Raw genomic sequence first — 20,567 nt, 5'->3', positions numbered from 1 at the left:
GCGTGTTTTTCTAATTTGCCATGAGTGATCAGAGAGATACATGCCTGGGTCTTCTCAGGGTAAAGTTTCTCTGGTGATGAAACATAACAATCTCATATCATACCTTTTTGCCTTCTAAAGGCACTGTTACATTCCACAAAATGCTTAGAGGGCATGTATATTGCGTCTAGTTAGTCTATTCATATGTATTCTGCTCATTTATAAAGGATTATTTTAAGATATAAATAATATCACTAGTCCTGGGAACCCACCATCATGTTCAAAACAAAACAAAACAATTTAATGCATGAGGTTTGGGAGCTTTTGAGAAGGCAATAATAAGAATAATGTAGATGCTTAAAAAGCTTCTGAATACGAGGAGTATCCGACTAGAGTATAATAGTATGATAAGAGAAAAGGCAGGACCACAGAAAAGTATAAAAATAGAAGGTAAGAGTTGACACAGTTTTGGAGAAAGTTAAAAAGTCAGACATATCATTTCACTAAATAGCTAGTTTAGAGGTCTACAGCTCTAATCTCAGTAGGAGTTTTGATAGTTTTTTTTTTTTATTGTGACTGGTTGTCATTATCATTGTTTGCCTTGGTCTCCCCCCTTTGTTAAATGACCTGGAAAAGAAAATGGCAAGCCACTGTATCTTTGCTAGGAGGACTCCAAATGGGGTCACAAAGAGTTGGACATAACAGAAATGACTGAACAATGACTATACACACACACATATATATCTGTATAAACATATGTATGTGTATATATGTATATGTGCATGTGTATACACATCCATATTACCATCAGGATTTATGTCTCATCAATTTGAGAAGGCTAATAGGACAAAACACCTCTTTCTGCCCCTGTAGTTAAACAAATAGTAGGAATTTTAAAAAGAGCTAAATAGAAGCAAAGTGTGTAATGAACATTTTATTTTCTGTACATTTGTCTTTTATGATGGTTTATTAAGTATAACAGGGAAATAGTTCTCTTTAAATTTGATGAAATAAAATGCAGATTAAGTTCAATTTAACATTTAATTTAAAGTACTTTTCCAATCTTGTGAATTCTTAAAGAAAATATGAGTACACAACACTTACAAAATGCTAATTAAGCTTTATAAAGGAAATTCATTTGTGTTCCACAATATCTCTCTTAAATTTACTCAGCATGCTATATTACAAGTATAAGGCATTTAGCAGAATATTTAAAAAATTTAAGACACCAAATCTTGACCAAAACAAAACAGAAATTACACAAAATGTAATCCATTTTAAGAAGAAAAAATCAACATTCATTTTTTATGAAAGAGAAGAGGTTTCACCATCCCTGCAAGGATCTTGGGTAACTGTGCAGCAATAACTTCAGACATCATTTCTGGAAATTCAACACTCAGTGCCCGGGACTGGATAAATGTGTTCAAGCAGTATAGATGAAGCTGTTTCACAAGCTGTTTTGTTTGACAAATAGGTGAAAAACACATAAGAAAAAGATACAACATATTCAAATCCAGTATCTTTTTTTTTTTTTAAGCACAATATTCTATTAACAGGCAGAAAACTTGAGGAGCATGTTAGGTAATTAGTAACAATTTTTTTCTCTACGTCAAAAAGGAAAATTCTCCCTGTTATATGTGAATCTTTACATAATGATTTTTAAAAGAATAGTTTGAACATGGAAGCGTAAAGCAACATGGTAGAAATAAATATATTTTTTGCAATGTTTATATTTACAAGCTTCGGAGGAATGATGCAAAATTGAATTTAAGTTTGAATGACTTAAAAAGGTATGTAGGAGTCAGTTACTGGTAATGAGAAAAAGAAATACTTACATCATGCAAAGAATCCATAAGTCTTGTAAGTTGATAGAAACGCTGTGAGCTAGCTACAACTCCTTTCTGCCTCAAACCAATTGCCTTGATGAGCTCTCTAATGTAGCTTGATCTCATCTCATCAAACTGGTTCTGACTTCTCAGTCCTTCCAAAGGAACTAAAAGAAGATCATTATTATTAACATTTCCTGGAAAAAATAGTATATTAGACATTTTTTAACACAGGCATTCCCTGAATAAACCAATCATGATTTTCTTTTCCTTGGATATTTGACTATATATTGATTCCAACTAAATAGTAATGATTATGTTACATGGAAGTATGAGTACAGGTGCAAGCTTCTTTGGTTCACTGGATCACCTAGGCAAGTAAAAGAAAGCTCACATGGCTTCAATTTTTCAATGAAAGACAAAATTCAATCATTTTTAAGGATCAACTTTGTTATAAAAGATCACCTCTTAAGATCTAATTTTATCAGTATATACTCTCTATATATGCTGGAAAATGATAAACAAAAAATCGACAAGTCAAGTCTATTCTTGATGACAAATTTTCATATATTTGGTCTTATTTTGATATACGGCTATTGAAATGTAATACAGAATATTTATTCTTACAAGCTGCTAACTTTTTCACCTGCATATTATAAATATACTCATTAAGCCCACAATTAGTGGCAAATTCTGGGTGTGAACCAAGATGTACTAAAATAGCATCCTTTATAAATAAAGCAAAGATAGCTAGTTTCAGGCAAATGCACAACCTCTTATCTAAAAAGTGGAAAGTAATATTGTCTCTCATAATAACTGTAGGAAAATAAGAAACTACTCAACACTTAGGAAGCATTATTGATAAACCATTTTATGACATTGCTATTAGAATAATCAACTCTTTATCAATCTCTTTTTTTAAGTAAAATAATTTTAAAATATACTACAAAAGAACACTAATCTTATATGTAATTTTGAGAAGTCCTCTACTGTATTATCTTTCAGCTATTGAAGAATTGGAAGTTCTTTTTTTTTTAAACCCTTACTTTCTATCTTGGAATCAATACTGTGTGTTGGTTTCAAGGAAGAAGAGTGGTAGGGGCTAGGCAATGGGGGTTTTTAAGTTCCCAGGGTCACACAGCTAGAAAGTGTCTGAGGCCAAATTTGAACCTAGGACCTCCCATCTCTAGGCCTGGCTCTCAATTCACTGAGCTACCCAGCTTCCCCCAGAAGTTCTTCTTTTAAAAAAAAATCTTTTGGTTTTACTTCAGCTCAAAAATTCCATAATCTTAACGGTAGTGAGATGCAATGTGTTCCATAATGGCACATGGATACCCACTTACTGTGACAGCTGAAAGGATTTTAAGATGGCACCAGGATATATACCTTTGAGCCTTGTGTCAACAGTGAAAACAATTGCTGTCTTCCATGTGAAATTCAGTTAAGACAGAGAAGAGCCCTTTAAGAAATGATGCAGATAACCATAGTAGAAAGGTACCTAATGCCTAGGAGCATTTCTTTTATGTAATTGGAGAGAATCTTTATGATGTCACGGAAATGAAAGTATATCTAAATTGTTGTCTTATTTCTTTGTTCCACATCTATTATATCCCTTCTACTCTACTACTAGATTGCTGTTTCTCAATTTAAAATTCAAAACTTCAAAATATTAGAATAGAAATTGTGTGAGGTCAAAAATGATAGATAAATCAGACATAGGGTGATAAGTGCTTATTGATTACTTCAATACTCCAAGTGACTCTTGATTTCATTGGTATGTGGAGTCTCTCATAACGTTAATTGATAAAAGTTTGAAATTCACTTTATACCTAAAATGCAGTACTTAGCTTTCAAGGTCATAAAAATTCACACCTGATAACCAATCTCCTTCTGACGAATCTCTACAAACTTCCTTCCGATTCCATTAACATCTCTCATGTCTAGCTCCTCTTTCTTATTTTTCCTGCAATTTCTCAAGTTTAGGCCTTTATCTCTTTCAATTCAATTCACTTTAGTTGATTAGCTATCCCTGATGTTCTGGACTATGCCATTATGCCAGAGCTGCCTTCTGACTCCACTCCTACAGGACCCTTCTCTAAATGGATTGCATTAAAAACATGAATATTTGACTATGTACAGAATACTTTATCCTGTATTGGGCATTCATAGAATAAAATGAAAGTTCCTTTCTTTAAGGAGCTTACATTTGCTGGGGTATATAAAAATATAAATAAATAAATAAAAATGTGTAAAACAAGGTGATTTTAGGAGGGAAGAAACACCAAATATTAAGAGAATCATGAAAGGCCTGTGCAAAGGCATAAAGGCTAAAGGACATGATGTTGAATATCAAGTTTAGGGAATAAAAACTATTCCAATTTGGGGAATACAAATACAGTGCATGTAGGGAAGTATTATGAATTTAACTGTGACTATGAAGATTATGAACTGAGTGCTATGAAATAAAACAGAAGAAATTGATGAGTCAGTCTCTTTGAAGGCTTTTAAAGCCAGGCTGAGGAGTTTGTATTTTTTCTTAGAGATAATAGGGAGACATTGAAGTTTTGGGTTCCATTTGGTCCATTATAATTTTTATGGAATTTGTTGCTTGGCTAATGTTTTGTATCTTTTGTTCTAAGTTATTTATTTCTTTTGTAATTCTGTCTTCCACAGTTCTAATTTCTTTTCATTTTTTTCCCCTTTAGAATTCTCATCTCATTATAAAAACATTTTAATTAAAAAAAAAAAAACTTTGTTTCTACCAGGAGTTCTGATTGAATCTCTACCCAAGCTGTGTTTTGCTTTGAAACTTTGCTTACAGATATTTTGGAGTTATTCGCTTCTTCTGAGTTTGTGTCTTGATCATAATTTTACCATAACAGTTTTTTAATTTGCTCATTCTTTTAGCTAATTTTCTGACTTAAACTTGATGTGAATGCTAGGCTCTGAACACTTCCGGAAGGAAAATCCGACATAGTTCTATTGCAGCTTTTTTCTGGGTATTGTGTTATTACTAAAGGATCTTAGGGACAGCTCATATTCAGGACCTGTAAACTTAAAATATTTACAAACTTGCCTGAGCAACATTGGACTTATACTAAACTCAGCTAACAATAAGCCAGATGACAAATTCTGTTACTTCAGAGGCAGAATTGCATACTCCTCTTGGAAAAGTCTGCTCCTAGCATCTAAGATGTGTGGTTGCTTTTGAATTTGCTTCTCTTTCTATATATATATATGTATATATATATTATAGGACTTGTGACTATTGTTTATTCAGGAATGCCACTGGTAGGCATTGGTAGGCATAGGACCTTCCTCAATTAGCTCTGGATTTGTAATAAAAAACTGGGTAATAGGCAACAACTCTGCTAGTTGGCACCCAATCCTGCTGTAAACTTTTGGGGTCTGAGGACTCCCCTTGCTCTGGTGCAGAGCCTCTTGTTGGGTGCTGGCAGTGTTATTTTATGCATTTGGTGAGTTCTTGTCCAGCAGTTGTCAATGTCCACAATACTCTGGATTAATATCCTATACTGACCTGTACTAGAAAAATGACTCAATATTACTTTTCTTTCAATTTCCCCATTAGGATTCAGTCCAATATTTTTTTAGACATGTGTGAGAGGCTTTTTTATGGGAAGTGAGGTGGTGGGGAGCTTACTATACTGTTTTGTGCTACTTTTCCATCTTAGCTCTGCCTAATCTATGGATTTTCACAGGTTATTTTCCAGGAATTTAATGTTCTCCCTTATGAAATTCTTAAGCTCCCTTCAAAGCTCAACTCAAATGCCAATTCTTATATTAGATTTTTCCCAATTTAAGTGATTTCCTCTCCAGCTCTCCCATCCCAAGTTACCTTGTATTTGTAAGAATGGTACTTCTTTTTGGTATTCTATAAGTCCCTTAAAGGTAGAGACTTTCTTTTTGCCCGTGTTTCTCCAGTGCCTTGAACAATGCCTGGCCTGCATTAAATTTATGTTTGTTTATTAATTAATTAATATTGTGAAGATAATACTCCTATTCCTGGGTGCTTTTTCTCTTTAGTGATGCTACAACAATCTCTATGTATCAAATAAGTCTTATATTATCTTATATTGAATGAATTCTGAATGAATGAATATTGAATGAAGGGTTAATTACTCACTTGTATTAAGAAGTAGTAACACTTTCATACAGAGGAACTCTTCTTGGGTAACTTGAAGCTTGACAAACTCCTGTGGGATCTGCCACATGGTAAGGCATAAGGAATAGAATGATGATTCTTTCATTCTCTGTCTTGTGCCACAAAAAACAAACAAACAGAAAAACAAGTAAAATAACAGAAAACACAATGCAGTATCTCAGGGAACTGTACATTATTATTTTAACAGAGAATGAGATACTACTCAACAACTTTGCCCATTTTTGCATAGTTCTTTCATTTACAAATAAGTTGAATATTTGGAATTTTTATCCATCAGGGAGAAACATGTTCCATAAAGCAGGGAAATCATGTATTTTATTATACTTAAAGCTTTGATGATAAGGGGTTTCATACTAGAGTAAACCTTATTAGAAAATTAGGAAATGTTAGTACAAAAGAACAATTTTTGCAAAGGTAGTCAGGCAGATAGGTAGCATTAGAAAAGGCAGTAATTATATGTCAGATTGAATCATATTTTTAAATACACATACCAAAAAAAAAGGGGCAAAATTCCAAGAACTATAAAGAAGCAAGACATGTTTAAAAATAGGAAAAATTCCTGTGGGTTGGGGGTACAATAGAAGCACTTGTAGGATGGCTTTCAAGATGGGATCTTCAGTTCCAAGTTGCAATGACCTTCTTATATCCAAGTGTGTAAATGCAATATGATTTACAAAAATTAGCTTTATTAATAATTTTGTTAGGAGAAATGCATAATAGTGAGAGCACACAGAAAATTGAATTGGCAGAGACCAATAAGTTTAAAATAATTCATAAAATCGAATAAAAATTCTGAAATTTATGGAATTTTACTTTACTACTTTAAAATTTATTTGATACCTAGATAATATAGCACTTATTGTATATTTATGTTTATAGCTCCTTTATTTTATTTTTTAATGAATTTATTAATTTATTGATTTAGAATATTTTTCTGTGTTTACATGATTCATATTCTCTCCCTACTCTCTTCCCTCCCCCATCCTGAAGCTGAAAAGCAATTTCATTGTTATACATGTATTATTGCTCAAATCCTATATCCATATTATTCATATTTGCAATAGAGTGATCTTTTAAAACCCAAACCCCCAATCATATACCAATAAAACCATGTGATAAGTCATATGTTTTTCTTCTGCATTTCTACTCCCATAGTTCTTTCTCTGGATGTGGATAGCATTCTTCTTCATAAGTCCCTCTGGATTGTCCTGGATCATTGCAATGCTGCTAGTAGAAAAGTCTGCTATATTAGATTGTGCCACAATATTTCAGTTTCTGTATACAATGGTCTCCTGGTTCTGCTCATTTCTCTCTGTATCAGTTCATGGAGGTGCTTTCAGTTCATTCAGAAATCCTCCACATCCTCATTCCTTACAGCACAATAGTAATCCATCAACATCATATACCACAATTGGTTCATCCATTCCCCAAATGACAGGCACCCACTTATTTTCCAATTTTTTTGCCACCACAAAAAGCACATCTAAATATTTTTGTACAAACATTTTTTCCTTATTATTTCTTTGGGGGTACAAACCCAACAGTGGTCTAGTTGGATCAAAGGGCATGCAATCTTTTAAAGCCCTTTGGGAATAATTCCAAATTGCCTTCCAGAATGGTTGGATCAATTCCCAACTCCACCAACAATGTATCAGAGTCCCAATTTTACCACATCCTCTCCAACATTTATTATTTTCCTTTACTGTTATATTGTCCAATCTTATAGCACTTATTTTGTACTCAGGAAGACTTGAATTTTAATCCTGTTTTGGATACTTCCTAGCAATGTAATTCTAGTCAAAATCACTTAAAATTCTCTCAGATTAAATTTCCTCATCTGTAAAATGGTCATAATAATAATTGGACCTACCTCATAATGTTGTGAAGTTCAAATACGGTAATGCATGTAAAGCACTTTGCAAACCCTTAAAGCTTATATAAACATTAAGAATTATTAGTTTGAAAGGTTATTAACACATGAAATAAGCAGGATTAAATTAGCAATTATAATTTGTCATAAATTATAACTGTTTTTAAAAGATTTTTCTTAATGATAGACACAAGGAACATTACAAAAATTTAAATATTACTAAATTATCTTAGTTATTATCTTTCTCAATTTTTTTAGTCTAATTTTTCCAGTAAAAAAGAAACATTTCTTTTCATGTTGAATGTATTATAACTTTTAAAAAGATAAAGTTCTTCTGATATTTTCTCTCTGGGAGTAGCAAGTTACTAAATTTAATAAAACTATACAACTATATGTCTTTAACTGCTCATGATAATATATGTAGAATAACATAATGTAATTTAAATTTTATTCTTGAAAAACATCCTTTTATATTTGTGAAACCTGAATCTCTTAACAAAATCTTTATTACTCAGCATGTCCTATTTGGAAGAAATATTATTTAGTAAAATAAAACTTTAATAATTTCAAAAATTCTTAACAGGCAAGCAGCTATACTTACTCATTAAATATCAGATCAGGTGCAAAATACAGCATTTGACCACTGACATGTTTATATGATCTCCACCCTAGTCCAAACACCATTAGGCTCATCCAAGAATACTGGATGAGAGTTATTTGATCATCAATATGTAAGTTACGGAACCCTAGAAATTAAATGCAAAATTAAAATAAGTCAAAAGTATTTCATTATGTAAAAGAATTTAAACACTTTGAGTTCTTGGTAAGTTATATGAGTTATATAGTAGTAAAATGTTATCAATCTAATTTCACAAACTTTGATTTTACAATGCTGAATACCAATTGCTAATAAACCCATGTGAAAAATAAATAACAGAAGTAATTTTAAATTGGACATTGAGATTTTACATTTGTATAAGTTACCTGACATTTTTGAAATTACTATCTAATATAGCTGCTTTATTCAAACTCAAAGTTCAAATCTATTTACAAGTGACTTGTTCCAAGTGTTCAAAAAATTAGAAAAATAAAAACCTACAACCAACAACCCCACAAATACTATTGATGACCTTGAAATGTCAAGTTTGGGAGAACTCCAGAAAAGAGCTATTGGTTCCTTCCCATAAATTATAAATATCTCCTGATTTTAGAGGAGGGGCATAGAAGAAGAAAGTATCATTGGATTTCTTTGTACATGTCTTTTGATCCAGTTCAGAAAGGAAGAAATTGGAATGTAAAGAAAAAAAGTTTAAAAAATAAGAGGTGAGAGTAATTCCCAAAGTAACAAGGGAAAAAAATGGTACTTCAAGAATGTGGTCATTTCTTTGACTCTTCCTTTATATTATACTCAAGCCCAAGTAAGTTCACATATTAAGGGTATGATTTCATAACAGTAGAGAGTAGCTGGTGCTTAAATTGTTTTGTCATGCATTTTTTAAAAAGTTATTTATGAACTATTAATTTGTTTTGAAATTTTGGATTTGTGTATAGTGGATCTTTACAAAACTAATGCCTATAGAGATAAAGTGATTTCCAATATTACATAATTAGTAGGAAATTAAGTCAGGATTTGAACTAAGTTTCTCTTCACAAAAAACTGTTTTTTTTTCTCTAAACTTTACCATGCAACTTCCTTTATTGGTTGTTTATATATCATACTATAACAGTGAGATTTGAATAGGAAGATTATTAAAGGTAGTATGTCTTATGATTTCTCCAGATACAAATTTATTAGTTTTTTAAATGTTTCTAGCTATCATTAGCATTTTTAATATGGCCTAAAGTGCTTCCTATGGGATACAATTTCATAATTTTAAAATATTTTATCTGGTATTTATCATGTTTTTGTTTTATTGTGTTGAGGAATATCTTTTTAATGGTAATCAGTTAAAATTTTAAATCCTTCAATTACTGAAGCTAAATATCATCACACTTTTCAACTTTTGTCAAGTCACTTTCTTTTTTTTTTAATTTTTATTTTTTTATAAAACTCTTACCTTCCGTCTTGGAGTCAATACTGTGTATTGGCTCCAAGGCAGAAGAGTGGTAAGGGCTAGGCAATGGGGGTCAAGTGACTTGCCCAGGGTCACACAGCTAGGAAGTGTCTGAATCCAGATTTGAACCTAGGACCTCCCATCTCTAGGCCTGGCTCTCAATCCACTGAGCTACCCAGCTGCCCCCAATCAAGTCATTTTCTTTAGTGTACACATTCTACCTTTTAATGAATTTTTAAAAATTTGTGCATTTTTATTGTAAGATTTAAAATAGAGTAATTTTATTACATAGAGGAAAGTTAAAATTTGTTGCAGTATCTTAAATGTTTAAAACTCTCAAATCATTAACAGTTATTTTAGCTCTATAACTGCATGGAATAATTACTACTACTACTACTACTACTATAATTACTTTACCTTTTACAGTGTTTACTAGTGATAAATGGGGCAGCGCTAAATTGATTTCAACATTTCAATATAGCAGTACTTTTTTTACTGCAATATCATACATTGTTATATGTCTGCACAAAGAAGGGACTACTGAGATCAAAATCCCATTGAAGATAGTGATCAGGTAAACTCAATACATTTCACATGATGTTGAAAATTAAAAGACTTCATGTAGAGAGGTGATTCATGACTACTCATTGTTTAACCATGAGTAGAGAAAAAAAACTTTTCCATATAAGTAATTTGACCTGGTAAATTTCTGATGGGAGCATTGTTACAAGGAATCCAATATCAAAGATTATAGAAAAAACTTTTAAAAGGCGCAATTCTGAAGACAACTTGTGACCTGCTAGGTTTCCTCCTTCTCATTTCTATCTTTCAGTCTTACGCATATCAAATGTCATGATGCCATTAAAAGTTAATTCTGTGAAGAAATGTGGCTGCTGTTAACTTTGGGGAAAACAGTGGGGTTATAGTACTCTTTGTGTCAGGAATACTTTGGTTATATGCTAGTGATAATATGATGCCTATAGGAAAATATGGAATACAATCCGCAGTGGCCTAAATACAGTTTAGATAGAGATGTTATCTGGATTATACATTTATAAGTGGATTGTTTCTGGGAAACCATTAGTAGTAGTAGTAGTCTCTCAGTAACTGAGGATGATGATTGTCGTTGTGCGTTTTTGTGCACAAAGACACTTGTGCATGAAGATTTAAGTGGAAAAGTCGATGCACAGAGACAGTCCCACTCTCTCGGCTTTGGAAGCCTGGGTCCAGTGGCACGAAAAGTCGTTACACCTGAAGACTTCCTCAGCTGCATTGGATGGCCGTGTTGTCTTTTGTGCTCCAACACGCCCTGAGCACTCCACAGTGCTTTGCTGCGTCGCCCTCTCAGCCGTTGAACCTTCTTATTGGTTTCTTCCGTCTGTTCGGCCGAAGCAGTCTTCACATGCTGGGTGAGCAAAGCCCTGGTTCACCAGGGGTGGATGACCCGATGGCTCCCCTCACAAGGTTTAGCTGGCCTGTCGAAGCCTTTGCCCGGGGTGTGGCCACTGCCACATGCTAGCAGCTACTGGGAGCCACAAGTGAGAGCTGGGTGTCAGGTGAGTGTCAGAGGCTGGAGAGCTGCCCTAGGAGGGCACGACAAGCCCTCCATACCAAAGATACTACTCCTCCCTGAGCACCCCATACACCCTGTTATCTTCCATATTTGACCTTCCAGTGAATAGTCTGAATTAATTTCTTTTAGTATTGACTGAATTGATCTGCTTGCTGTCTAAAGGACTCTAAAAAGTCTTCTCAAGCACCAAAGTTCATGAGCTTTGACTCTGTAGTGCTCAGTTTTCATTGTAGTTCAACTCTCACATTGCTACATCGTTACTAGAAAAGCCATAGCTTTGACTGTGAATTTTTGGCTGCAAGGTGATGTCTCTTCTTTTTTTAGTATATTGCTCAGATTTTCTATAGTTTTTCTTCTAAGGAAAAAGACATCTTTTAATTTCATGACTGCAGCGACCATATGCATATCTTTGAGTCTGAGAATATCAAATAGGCACTGTTTCCATTTCTTCTCCCTCAATTTGCCAGTAGCGATGGGATCAGTTGCCAAGATCTTAGTTTTTTTTTTTTTATATCAATCTTTAAGATAACTCTCCTCTTTCAACCTTATCAAGACGCTTTCTCTTCTTCACTTTCTGCAATCAGAGTTGATTGTCTGCATGTCTGAGATTGTTGAGATTTCTCCTGGCAACCTTAATTCTGGTGATTTGTCCAGTCTGGCATTTCTCATTATGAATTCTGCATATAAATTAAATAAGTATAAGGAAATCACAGAGAGCCTTGCCAAACTTTTCCAGTCACTGCCTTGTTGTGGTCAAGAGACGTGTAGTTCAATGAAACTATAAATGATGCTGTGCAGGGTTACCCAAATTGAACAGATCATTGTAGAAAGTTCTGACAAAGGGTCATATAAAGAAGGAGAAAGAAGTGGCAAACAACTCCAGGATCTTTGCCAAGAAATTCCCTGGATGTGAATAGAATATCTCAATATATGAGTACCTGACCAATTATTGAAAAAGTGAAAGGGATCTCATATGAAGCTCAATTGTTACAAATTAAAACAATAATTGAGCTCAGAAGTAGATTTTAAAGTAATAATAATAATGATGATAACAATACATATTACTATTGTCATCATTGTCAAAATTTTGGCTCTTGATACTGTCATACATGAATCAAATAGTAGCAAAATAAAGAAGCATAAAAATCAAAATATGTATTGGGAAAATTTTTAAAGACTATCAGGGAAAAGGAAATTTTTCAGTAATATAAGGCAGTTATCAAAAAAATTGCTTTCTTTGATTAAAATATTGGGACAAATATTTCTGAAAGACTTTAGAAAAACATATGTTAAACTTCCATTTCTATTCCAAGTAGGCTTCCCTGTAATTACCACCAGCTTCATTGAATACTCCACTTTTTTCCACCAGAATTTTAAGGAACTTTGAGCAGGGACCTATGGTAGTTTTTTTTTTTGGATAGTGTTTTCAAAATTTTCTATTTGAAAGAAAGACTATCATAGAGGCATTGGAAAGTATACCTTAAATTATACTGTTGTTTCATTTTAATCCCAGAAAATGAGATAAAGTATAGGGAAAAGACTGAGAATTGAATCTTGTTTACTTAAGTGATAATCAAGAAGAGAGGTGTGGACAATACACACACACACACACACACACACACACACATACACACACATATTTGAGAAAGAAGACTGTGAAGAAAATAGATATGGAACCCAGAAATTGGAGAAAAAAATTCTGTTTTTCATGTTACATAATATATTCAACCATTCCAAATTAAAAAAAAAACCCTCATAGAAATAAATAATACTTAACAACAAGTGATAATAACTTGTAATTTTTGATAAAACTATATGTGCCAAAGTGGCACAGTGGATAGGACACCAGGCCTAGAGTTAGGAAGATTACTCTTTCTGCATTAAAATCAAATTCAAAATACTTATGAGCTGTGTAACTCTGGGAAAGTCACTTAACCCCTTTTCTTTCAGGTTCATTATCTGCAAAATGAGCTGGAGAAGGCATTGCAAACCGCTTCAATATCTTTGCCAAGAAAACTCCAAATTTGGTAAAAAAAAACTTAGACATGACCAAACAACAACATACAAGCCTTCATGTTTCTGTAAAACATGTCAGACTTGATGAAATATGTTGGAAAAGTATTAACTAAAATAAAACTATCTGCTTATAGAAAGTTCTCAGCATATTATGGACTTTTATTTCAAGTTCATTAATAGATTGGTTGGAATTCAGGACATATTTTGACAGAACCAATGTTATAAATGGTGAATAGGCATTCCTGTGACATCTCACAAAAGTCTATTTAACTCCTATTTAACTCCCAAAATATTTTATAATGAAAAACAGAAAACTATCCTAACAAATCAGCAAAGCAGTAAAATGGAATAATAAATGTTATCTTCCTGCTTTACAAAAGGGGGGTTCAATTAAAGGAAGATGAATTAGTTCTAGAATAAGTGATTTTTTGGAGTCTCCAGTTAGAATTCTGGGGTCCATGCACTTTTGATGGAAAAAATACATCTTTATTTTCACTAAACTGTAAATGAAATTTATTATTTAAAAAGTCCATAGACTTCTCCAAAGTGAGAAAAGGCTCAGGTTAAGTTTTTATGTTCTTGAAGGTTGAAGACATAGATTTCATTGCTCAAAGCTTACTGAATTCTAGCTCAAACATATATTATTTTTTGACTCACCTCTTCAATTTTTTCTTCCTAACGTCTACCCAGGCAATATCAATTTTAAGGAATGAATTGGTAACCAAATACTATAAGAAAATTGATTCTCTTTCCCTCTTTTATCCTAATCCTTACAGATAGGTTGAGAATACTATAAGCAGCATATTATTTTAAGCAGAAGGAAAATCACAAGTTGATATGTTTGGTAATAAAGACAATAATGATAAAGAAACATGCTCTTAGGAATATTTCCAGATTATGGAAGTTGATTTTTGTGATTATGTCTTGTTTCACTGCAAAACTTTTGCCTTTTTCTTTCTTTGACATCACTAGCACAACTCATGCCTATCAACTATTCTTGGGATAAGTTACTAGATCACAAAAGAAATGGAGAGAAGAAATACATAAAGAGAGAAGAAAAATTTCCTGTGGTAACTGGAAAGCTTCAAAAGTGGAAAAGAAGGGGGCAGCTCAGTAGCTCAGTGGATTGAGAGCCAGGCCTAGAGATGGGAGGTCCTAGGTTCAAATCTGGCCTCAGCCACTTTTAGCTGTGTGACCCTGGGCAAGTCACTTAACCCCCATTGCCTAGCCCTTACCACTCTTCTGCCTTGGAGCCAATATACAGTATTGACTCCAAGATGGAAGGTAAGGGTTTAAAAAAAAAGTGGAAAAGATGAAATGGACAGACATAGGCATGGAGGGACATGACAATAAAGTTTGGTGTACTATGGAAGTTGAATTCCTAGACCCCAAGTGCCACTGTTAATGGCCTGATATTATCAGTCAGGTATAGTTTAATAGAGATATGTAAAATCCTATACTTCTCTTTAAAAATAAATCAACTTTTTAAGAACAAGATGATAGAGATTCTCCTAAATCATATGAAAAAGATGTTAAACCTTCAGTGGATTATGATTTTGATAAATCATTAGTTCAATGTAATAGTTCTAAAAATTATATTTGGCAGCATTAAGAGAATTAAAGTATTCTAAATATTGATTTCAAAAAGACAGGCCTCAGTTTCAGAGAGAAGCTTGGAGTCGTTAAAATATTGTGTAGTTTTCTACATAAAATACTGCAATTCAAACTGCTTTCAAGTCAAGGTCATTAAAAAATAAATCTATATCTGTCCAAGAGTTGTTTTACATAAGGGTACTACAGGTTGTTCAATATGTTATTCTGGATCATAAGACTCTTCATTCACTTGGTTTTCCCTCTGTAGATGGTTGTCAACCTTTTTCAAATGATTATGGATCTCTTCATAAGAGGTATTTCAATTTTCCAGGGTTTGATGAAATACGTGGAATAGCACCTCCATCCTGGAACATCTGCAGGACCTCACCTATAAAGGGAAAAACTCTTTCATCTGAATTCTATTAGACATTCTTAGTTTCTGAGGCAAAAACATTTACAAGTAGACTTCTTGTTTTTATCTAACTTAATATTGATGTTATCGAACAGCTTATTGCTGCAATTATATCTTTCAGTGAATGCTGTATTATTTTCAATATCTGTATTGAAGATACTTTGTTGCATTGTTATGCTGTACCAAATCAATTGATTTCTTTTGTCAACAAACAATATGCACAGAAATGCCCCAAAGACTTGGTGAGAAAGTCAATTAACAACTGTGAATTTTGAAAGTTAGTTAGTTTGCAGTTACAGTGGTAATACCTAAAGAAGTTTTATGACAGCAATTGAGAGCTTGAAATCAACACTCATTTCAGGGGGGAGTGTAGAATATTAATTTTCTCAGTTCCTTGCTCCTCCTCTTCCTCCTCCTTCTCCTCCTCCTCCTCTAAGCTGCTAGCCATAATTTATGTAGGGTAACTGAAGACTTCTTTTAAGCATCTTTCTTGCTTTAGCATTTTATTTCAGAGTCCTAAGAAGAGTCTTTTAATGAGAGAGAAGACAAACATTCTTGTTTTCTGAAAGATAGAGTAGGATTTTTCAATACCTTTTTATTATCCCTCGGATTAATCTATTTAATATCTGGGGGGCAAATTCCCATTGCCATTCAAACACCTTCTTCCTATGCCCCTTACAAGTAAGGTAAAGCAACAATTCCCTAGGTATTATATAACAATTTTGTAATCTAAATTTCCTTAAAAATTTTCCCCTAACCCATTAGGTTTTATGCATTTATCTAACTAGCCTTTCATTTGGCAATGTACCAGGTTCAATTTACTATTAATAGACGATTCATAATCTTTAGCACCTGGCACATTGTAGATTCTGCTCAAATTCTTCTTGAATTTAACTTATTAAAATTTTAAAATCTAGTTTGACATGAGAGGCTATGTAATTTTAAAAGTAATTTTATATTTTTTCTGGATCTGATTACCAGTCTTACCACTTTATGGTTCTCCTATGCTTAAGCAGGACCTTTATTCTCTGAATACATAATATGCTTTCTTACCCCCAAGCTCCTGTATCAAATGCCCTCTTCTTCCTCAGCTTTTGAAATTCTGGCCATTCTTGTGAGATTAACTCAAATACTACCTGCTCCAAGGGGCTCTCTAACTTTCCCAGTGGGAAAGAGAGATAAAAGTTCTAGTCTTAGAGTCAGTTATTAGACAGGGTTCAAATTGTGTGTTTAATATTAGTTGTATATCTCAGGACTACTTTCTTAAATTCTTTGAGCTGAACTTCAGTTTCTTGTAAATTTAGAATAGTAATACATGCATATGAGTTAGTTAAAAGAGCTAGAGTGAGGACATCATTTCTAAATCATCATGTGTTATCTAAACATGAATTATCATTATTGTTATAGGCATATAATAAATGCTTGTTCTCAATACAGAAGAGAATGCTCTCATGTTGACATCTACAGCACTCGGTTTGCAAAAGGGCATCTGAAAGAAGACAACCTTCAGCCATTTCTCTGCAGTTTTGCAAAAGCTTCTGAGTACTACAGCCCTGAAAGACATCATGGCACAGTGGATAGAATGGTGTGAATAATAATTTGCCTTCCTGACATATAGTCAGGAAGATCTGAGTTCAAATCCTATCTCCGATATTTAGTAGCTATATATCCCTGGGAGTTCATAACCCTTTTGAGCCACATCTATACAATGGGAATAACACAGCAATTACTATAAAGGGCTACTTTGAGAAACAAAAAAAATATTTTGGATATCTTAACTTTTGCTGATTATAAAATCCCAGGATTTTGGAGCTGAAGGTGATTTTGAAATTTATTTAGCCCAAACTTCTCATTTTATAGGATAAAACTGAAGTCCAGTTTCAACCCAAGGATTTCTAATTCCAAATCCAGTGTTGTCGGCCACACTTCCTACCCAACCATGATGATCATGATGTCTATAATAATAATTCATATCAGGAGACATTAGCTTCCTTAAAAATATTTTTCCTCATCTCTTTTCTTCTAATTTGTTCTTTACTCCATTTCTAGATGGTTTCCTTATGCAGATATCTGGTCATGTTGCATACCTTACTCAAAACTCTTCTCTGGTTCCCTATTGACTTCTGAGTACAATTTAAACATTTTTTTAATCTTTGCCTAGCATTCAAAGCTCTCTGCAACTACAGTTTTTCAAGTGACAATTTTATACTTGAAATGAAAAATTTATGTAATAATTGAAAATATCTAAAAGTGGAATGGGCTGATGCAAGTTGGTGGGTTCCCCCTCACTGAAGGTTTTCAAGTAAAAAAACACTTGTTAGGTAGTTTATTAGAGGGGATTCTTATTCAGGTATAATCTACTAGATCAGTGATACTAGATCACTACCTTTTAGAGACTGAGTGCTGTTCCCCCTCTACCCACTTCAGTGTCTGGCACACCTTGCCTTCCCCCCATCCCAACACATAGGAGAGGGAGAAAGCACTCCCATTGGGCTGCTGGGCAGAAGGGTGGGTGAAGTGAGGAATGTCCTCAGTGAGTGTAGAGAGGGGGGAGGTGAGTGGTCCAAACCCTCTGCTTCCCTCCAGCTCTGCTGCCTGTGAACTTCCCATCTTACCGCCTGTGCACTCCCATTGGGCTGCTGGGAAGAGGAATGGGTGATGTGAAAAAATGTCTTCAGGCCCAGTAGAGATGGGGAGGGGAGTGGCTCTACTGAAATCCCTCTGCCTTACTTGTAACGACCTCTGGGGGGGTGGCACACCTGCCCACATAGAGCCCTCTTTGCGCCATCTTTCACACATGCCATAGGTTTGCCATCACTGTACTAGATAGTTGTTGAGGGCTCTTCTAACTCAGAATTTGTGAAATTTAAAGTCACCCTACTGACAGAAACCTCCTCAACTGTTTTTCTACATATCCTTCAACTATAATCTCACCTTCTCTTTTCCTATATGGAGACTACTAGCAGTTCAAAACAAGCCAATCATATAGCTACATATTCTAGTGCTTTGGGCTTGGTCATCACAGAAAAAAATAAAATGTTGAAATCATTTAATAAAGATCAATATTAAGAGTGAAGACCCACAACCTCTCTGGCTGTCTATCTTATGAGGGGCCACTTATCCTTACCTGGTCCTAGGACTCATTCTACAAACATCCATTATGGACTAAGCTGAGTAAATATGGATTTCTCAACAAATAATTAGCTAAGATTCTACACTTGAACACCTTTCCCCCATATATTTCATGTACCTGTATTCAATACCCAAAACGAATGTACTCAATAAGGATTCTATGCTCTGCTCAATTTCTTTCCTTTCAACCCACCAGTTTTATGTTACTCATTAACTGCTCAACACAGTTGAGTAACCCCAAGAGATAAGTAATAATTGCAGACACTTGCAGGAACACTATGTCTTTCCTGAATGGTTATTTGCCTTCTCTCTTCTAAACCTGAATATTTCCTTGCCCAATTTTACCTTATATTATCTTCTCTGCATATTGCATAGGCTTTTGCCTAACTGTACAATTCAGTGTCCCCTGTGGGCATCCCACATTTTCCTGGCTCTGTGCTTTTGCTCACATAAATTCTTTCTGGAATGCATCTGTTACTGCCCTATTGAGTTCCTATCAATCCTTTAAAGATCAAGTCAAATGCCTTTTTCTTTAGTATGTCTTCTATCTCCTGACTCCACCTACACCCTTTCTTCACTACATTTCACAAATTTACTCTGGGTTTCTCTGATGTGCTTATAGTGTACAATTTTGTACCATAACTATTTATGTATGTGTCATATGCTTTTACTAATTCATAAATTAAAATGAGGCCTGAAATCATGTCTTATCCAAATATTGCATCTTTCAGAATGTACAACACATGGTATTTCTATGTTTGATGAAGTAAATTGCTAAAATGACATATAACCTTTGGTTCTAATGGAACCAACTTGATGAACCATTTGGTTCAATATGGAAATAACAACTAGAGATAATAAGAACTGACATAAGACCAATAATAATAACTGGCTCCCTTTCCCCACTTGATTCAACTTCAAATAATCATCAGGGAAAGAGGACCTTCAGTTATAGGCAAACCCCCCCACCAGTTTGAGTCTATTCACATATGACAAAATCCTCTTATTGGTCATGTGCAGTATTTAAGGACAATAATTTGGCAAATCCTTGTAACTCATCTCATTGACCAATACAAGCAAAAATGCCTTAGTGAATGAGTATAGTTTAAATAGCTCACTAGGTATAGTAAGAAATCAAACATGGTCTCTTCTCAATCCAACCAGTTATTCTGGTGAACATTCTTAATTTCTCCTAATTTACTCATTCTGTTAACAAATTTGGCAATGTATCGATTTTTGTGTGTGTGTGTACCTCTTTTAATATGTATTTATGTATATCACCCTTGCTCATTTTGGGGGCATGGAACTGGACTTGATTTGCATTGCCAACAGTCTTTGAGAATGACCACAAGAACTGATACACTTTGATATATATGGTACACAATGGGACATTACTTCCTTTAAATGGCATACTGGAGATGCTGCCTGACTTCCAGGTGGCTTGTTAAAAGGGTCAACCTGTCAGAAATTGTAATCCCCACAAATTCATTTTAATAATGTTGGGTGAAGTTATTTAATGTGATGGGACTGTTTTACTGTTGTTGTTTCTCAGAATTAGATTCAGCTGTGACACCTTGGATAAAGTTACCTATAAATGCGGTCAGTAAAATTGTCCTAATTTCCATGCAATTTCTGGACCTTTCCTTTCTCTGGACCTTTCAGACCTAATTGACTAATTCAATAGGACCTGGAACCTGACTGAAACAATGAAAATTATACACATTCTTACAAAATTCTTTATGAAAACCACTTTTTAATTTTATGCTGAGAAGATGCCTTTAAATATTTTTTCCTTTTCTGTGGAGATAATGTAGTATAATGAAAAGTGTGTTGGTCTTAAGTCTTGTGAACTCTCAGTATAAACCACAACTCTCATACCTACAAGTTATGTGATCCTGGATTGCTTTCTGCAATCCAGTTTCCTTAGCA

The 20,567-nt window shown here is 34.0% G+C and overlaps 1 protein-coding gene across 3 annotated transcripts in view; it reads right to left on the bottom strand.

The window, feature by feature from the left end:
- Nucleotides 1–898: 898 nt before the first annotated feature.
- PGR (progesterone receptor) overlaps nt 899–20,567 on the bottom strand; it is a 101,221-nt gene continuing 81,552 nt past the window's right edge. For 2 of the 3 annotated variants that reach the window (XM_001362335.5, XM_007494950.3), the window contains 4 exons: nt 8,460–8,604; nt 5,950–6,080; nt 1,815–1,972; nt 899–1,433 (listed from right to left, as the gene is read on the bottom strand). In XM_001362335.5, coding sequence (XP_001362372.1) covers nt 1,278–1,433; nt 1,815–1,972; nt 5,950–6,080; nt 8,460–8,604 — 590 coding nt within the window. In that variant the 3' untranslated portion in view covers nt 899–1,277. The other variant, XM_007494951.2, reaches the window with a different exon arrangement.

This window comes from Monodelphis domestica, chromosome 4 (assembly GCF_027887165.1).
Source record: "Monodelphis domestica isolate mMonDom1 chromosome 4, mMonDom1.pri, whole genome shotgun sequence".
Lineage (NCBI taxonomy): Eukaryota > Metazoa > Chordata > Mammalia > Didelphimorphia > Didelphidae > Monodelphis > Monodelphis domestica.
This window is presented reverse-complemented; position numbering and strand designations above follow the sequence as displayed.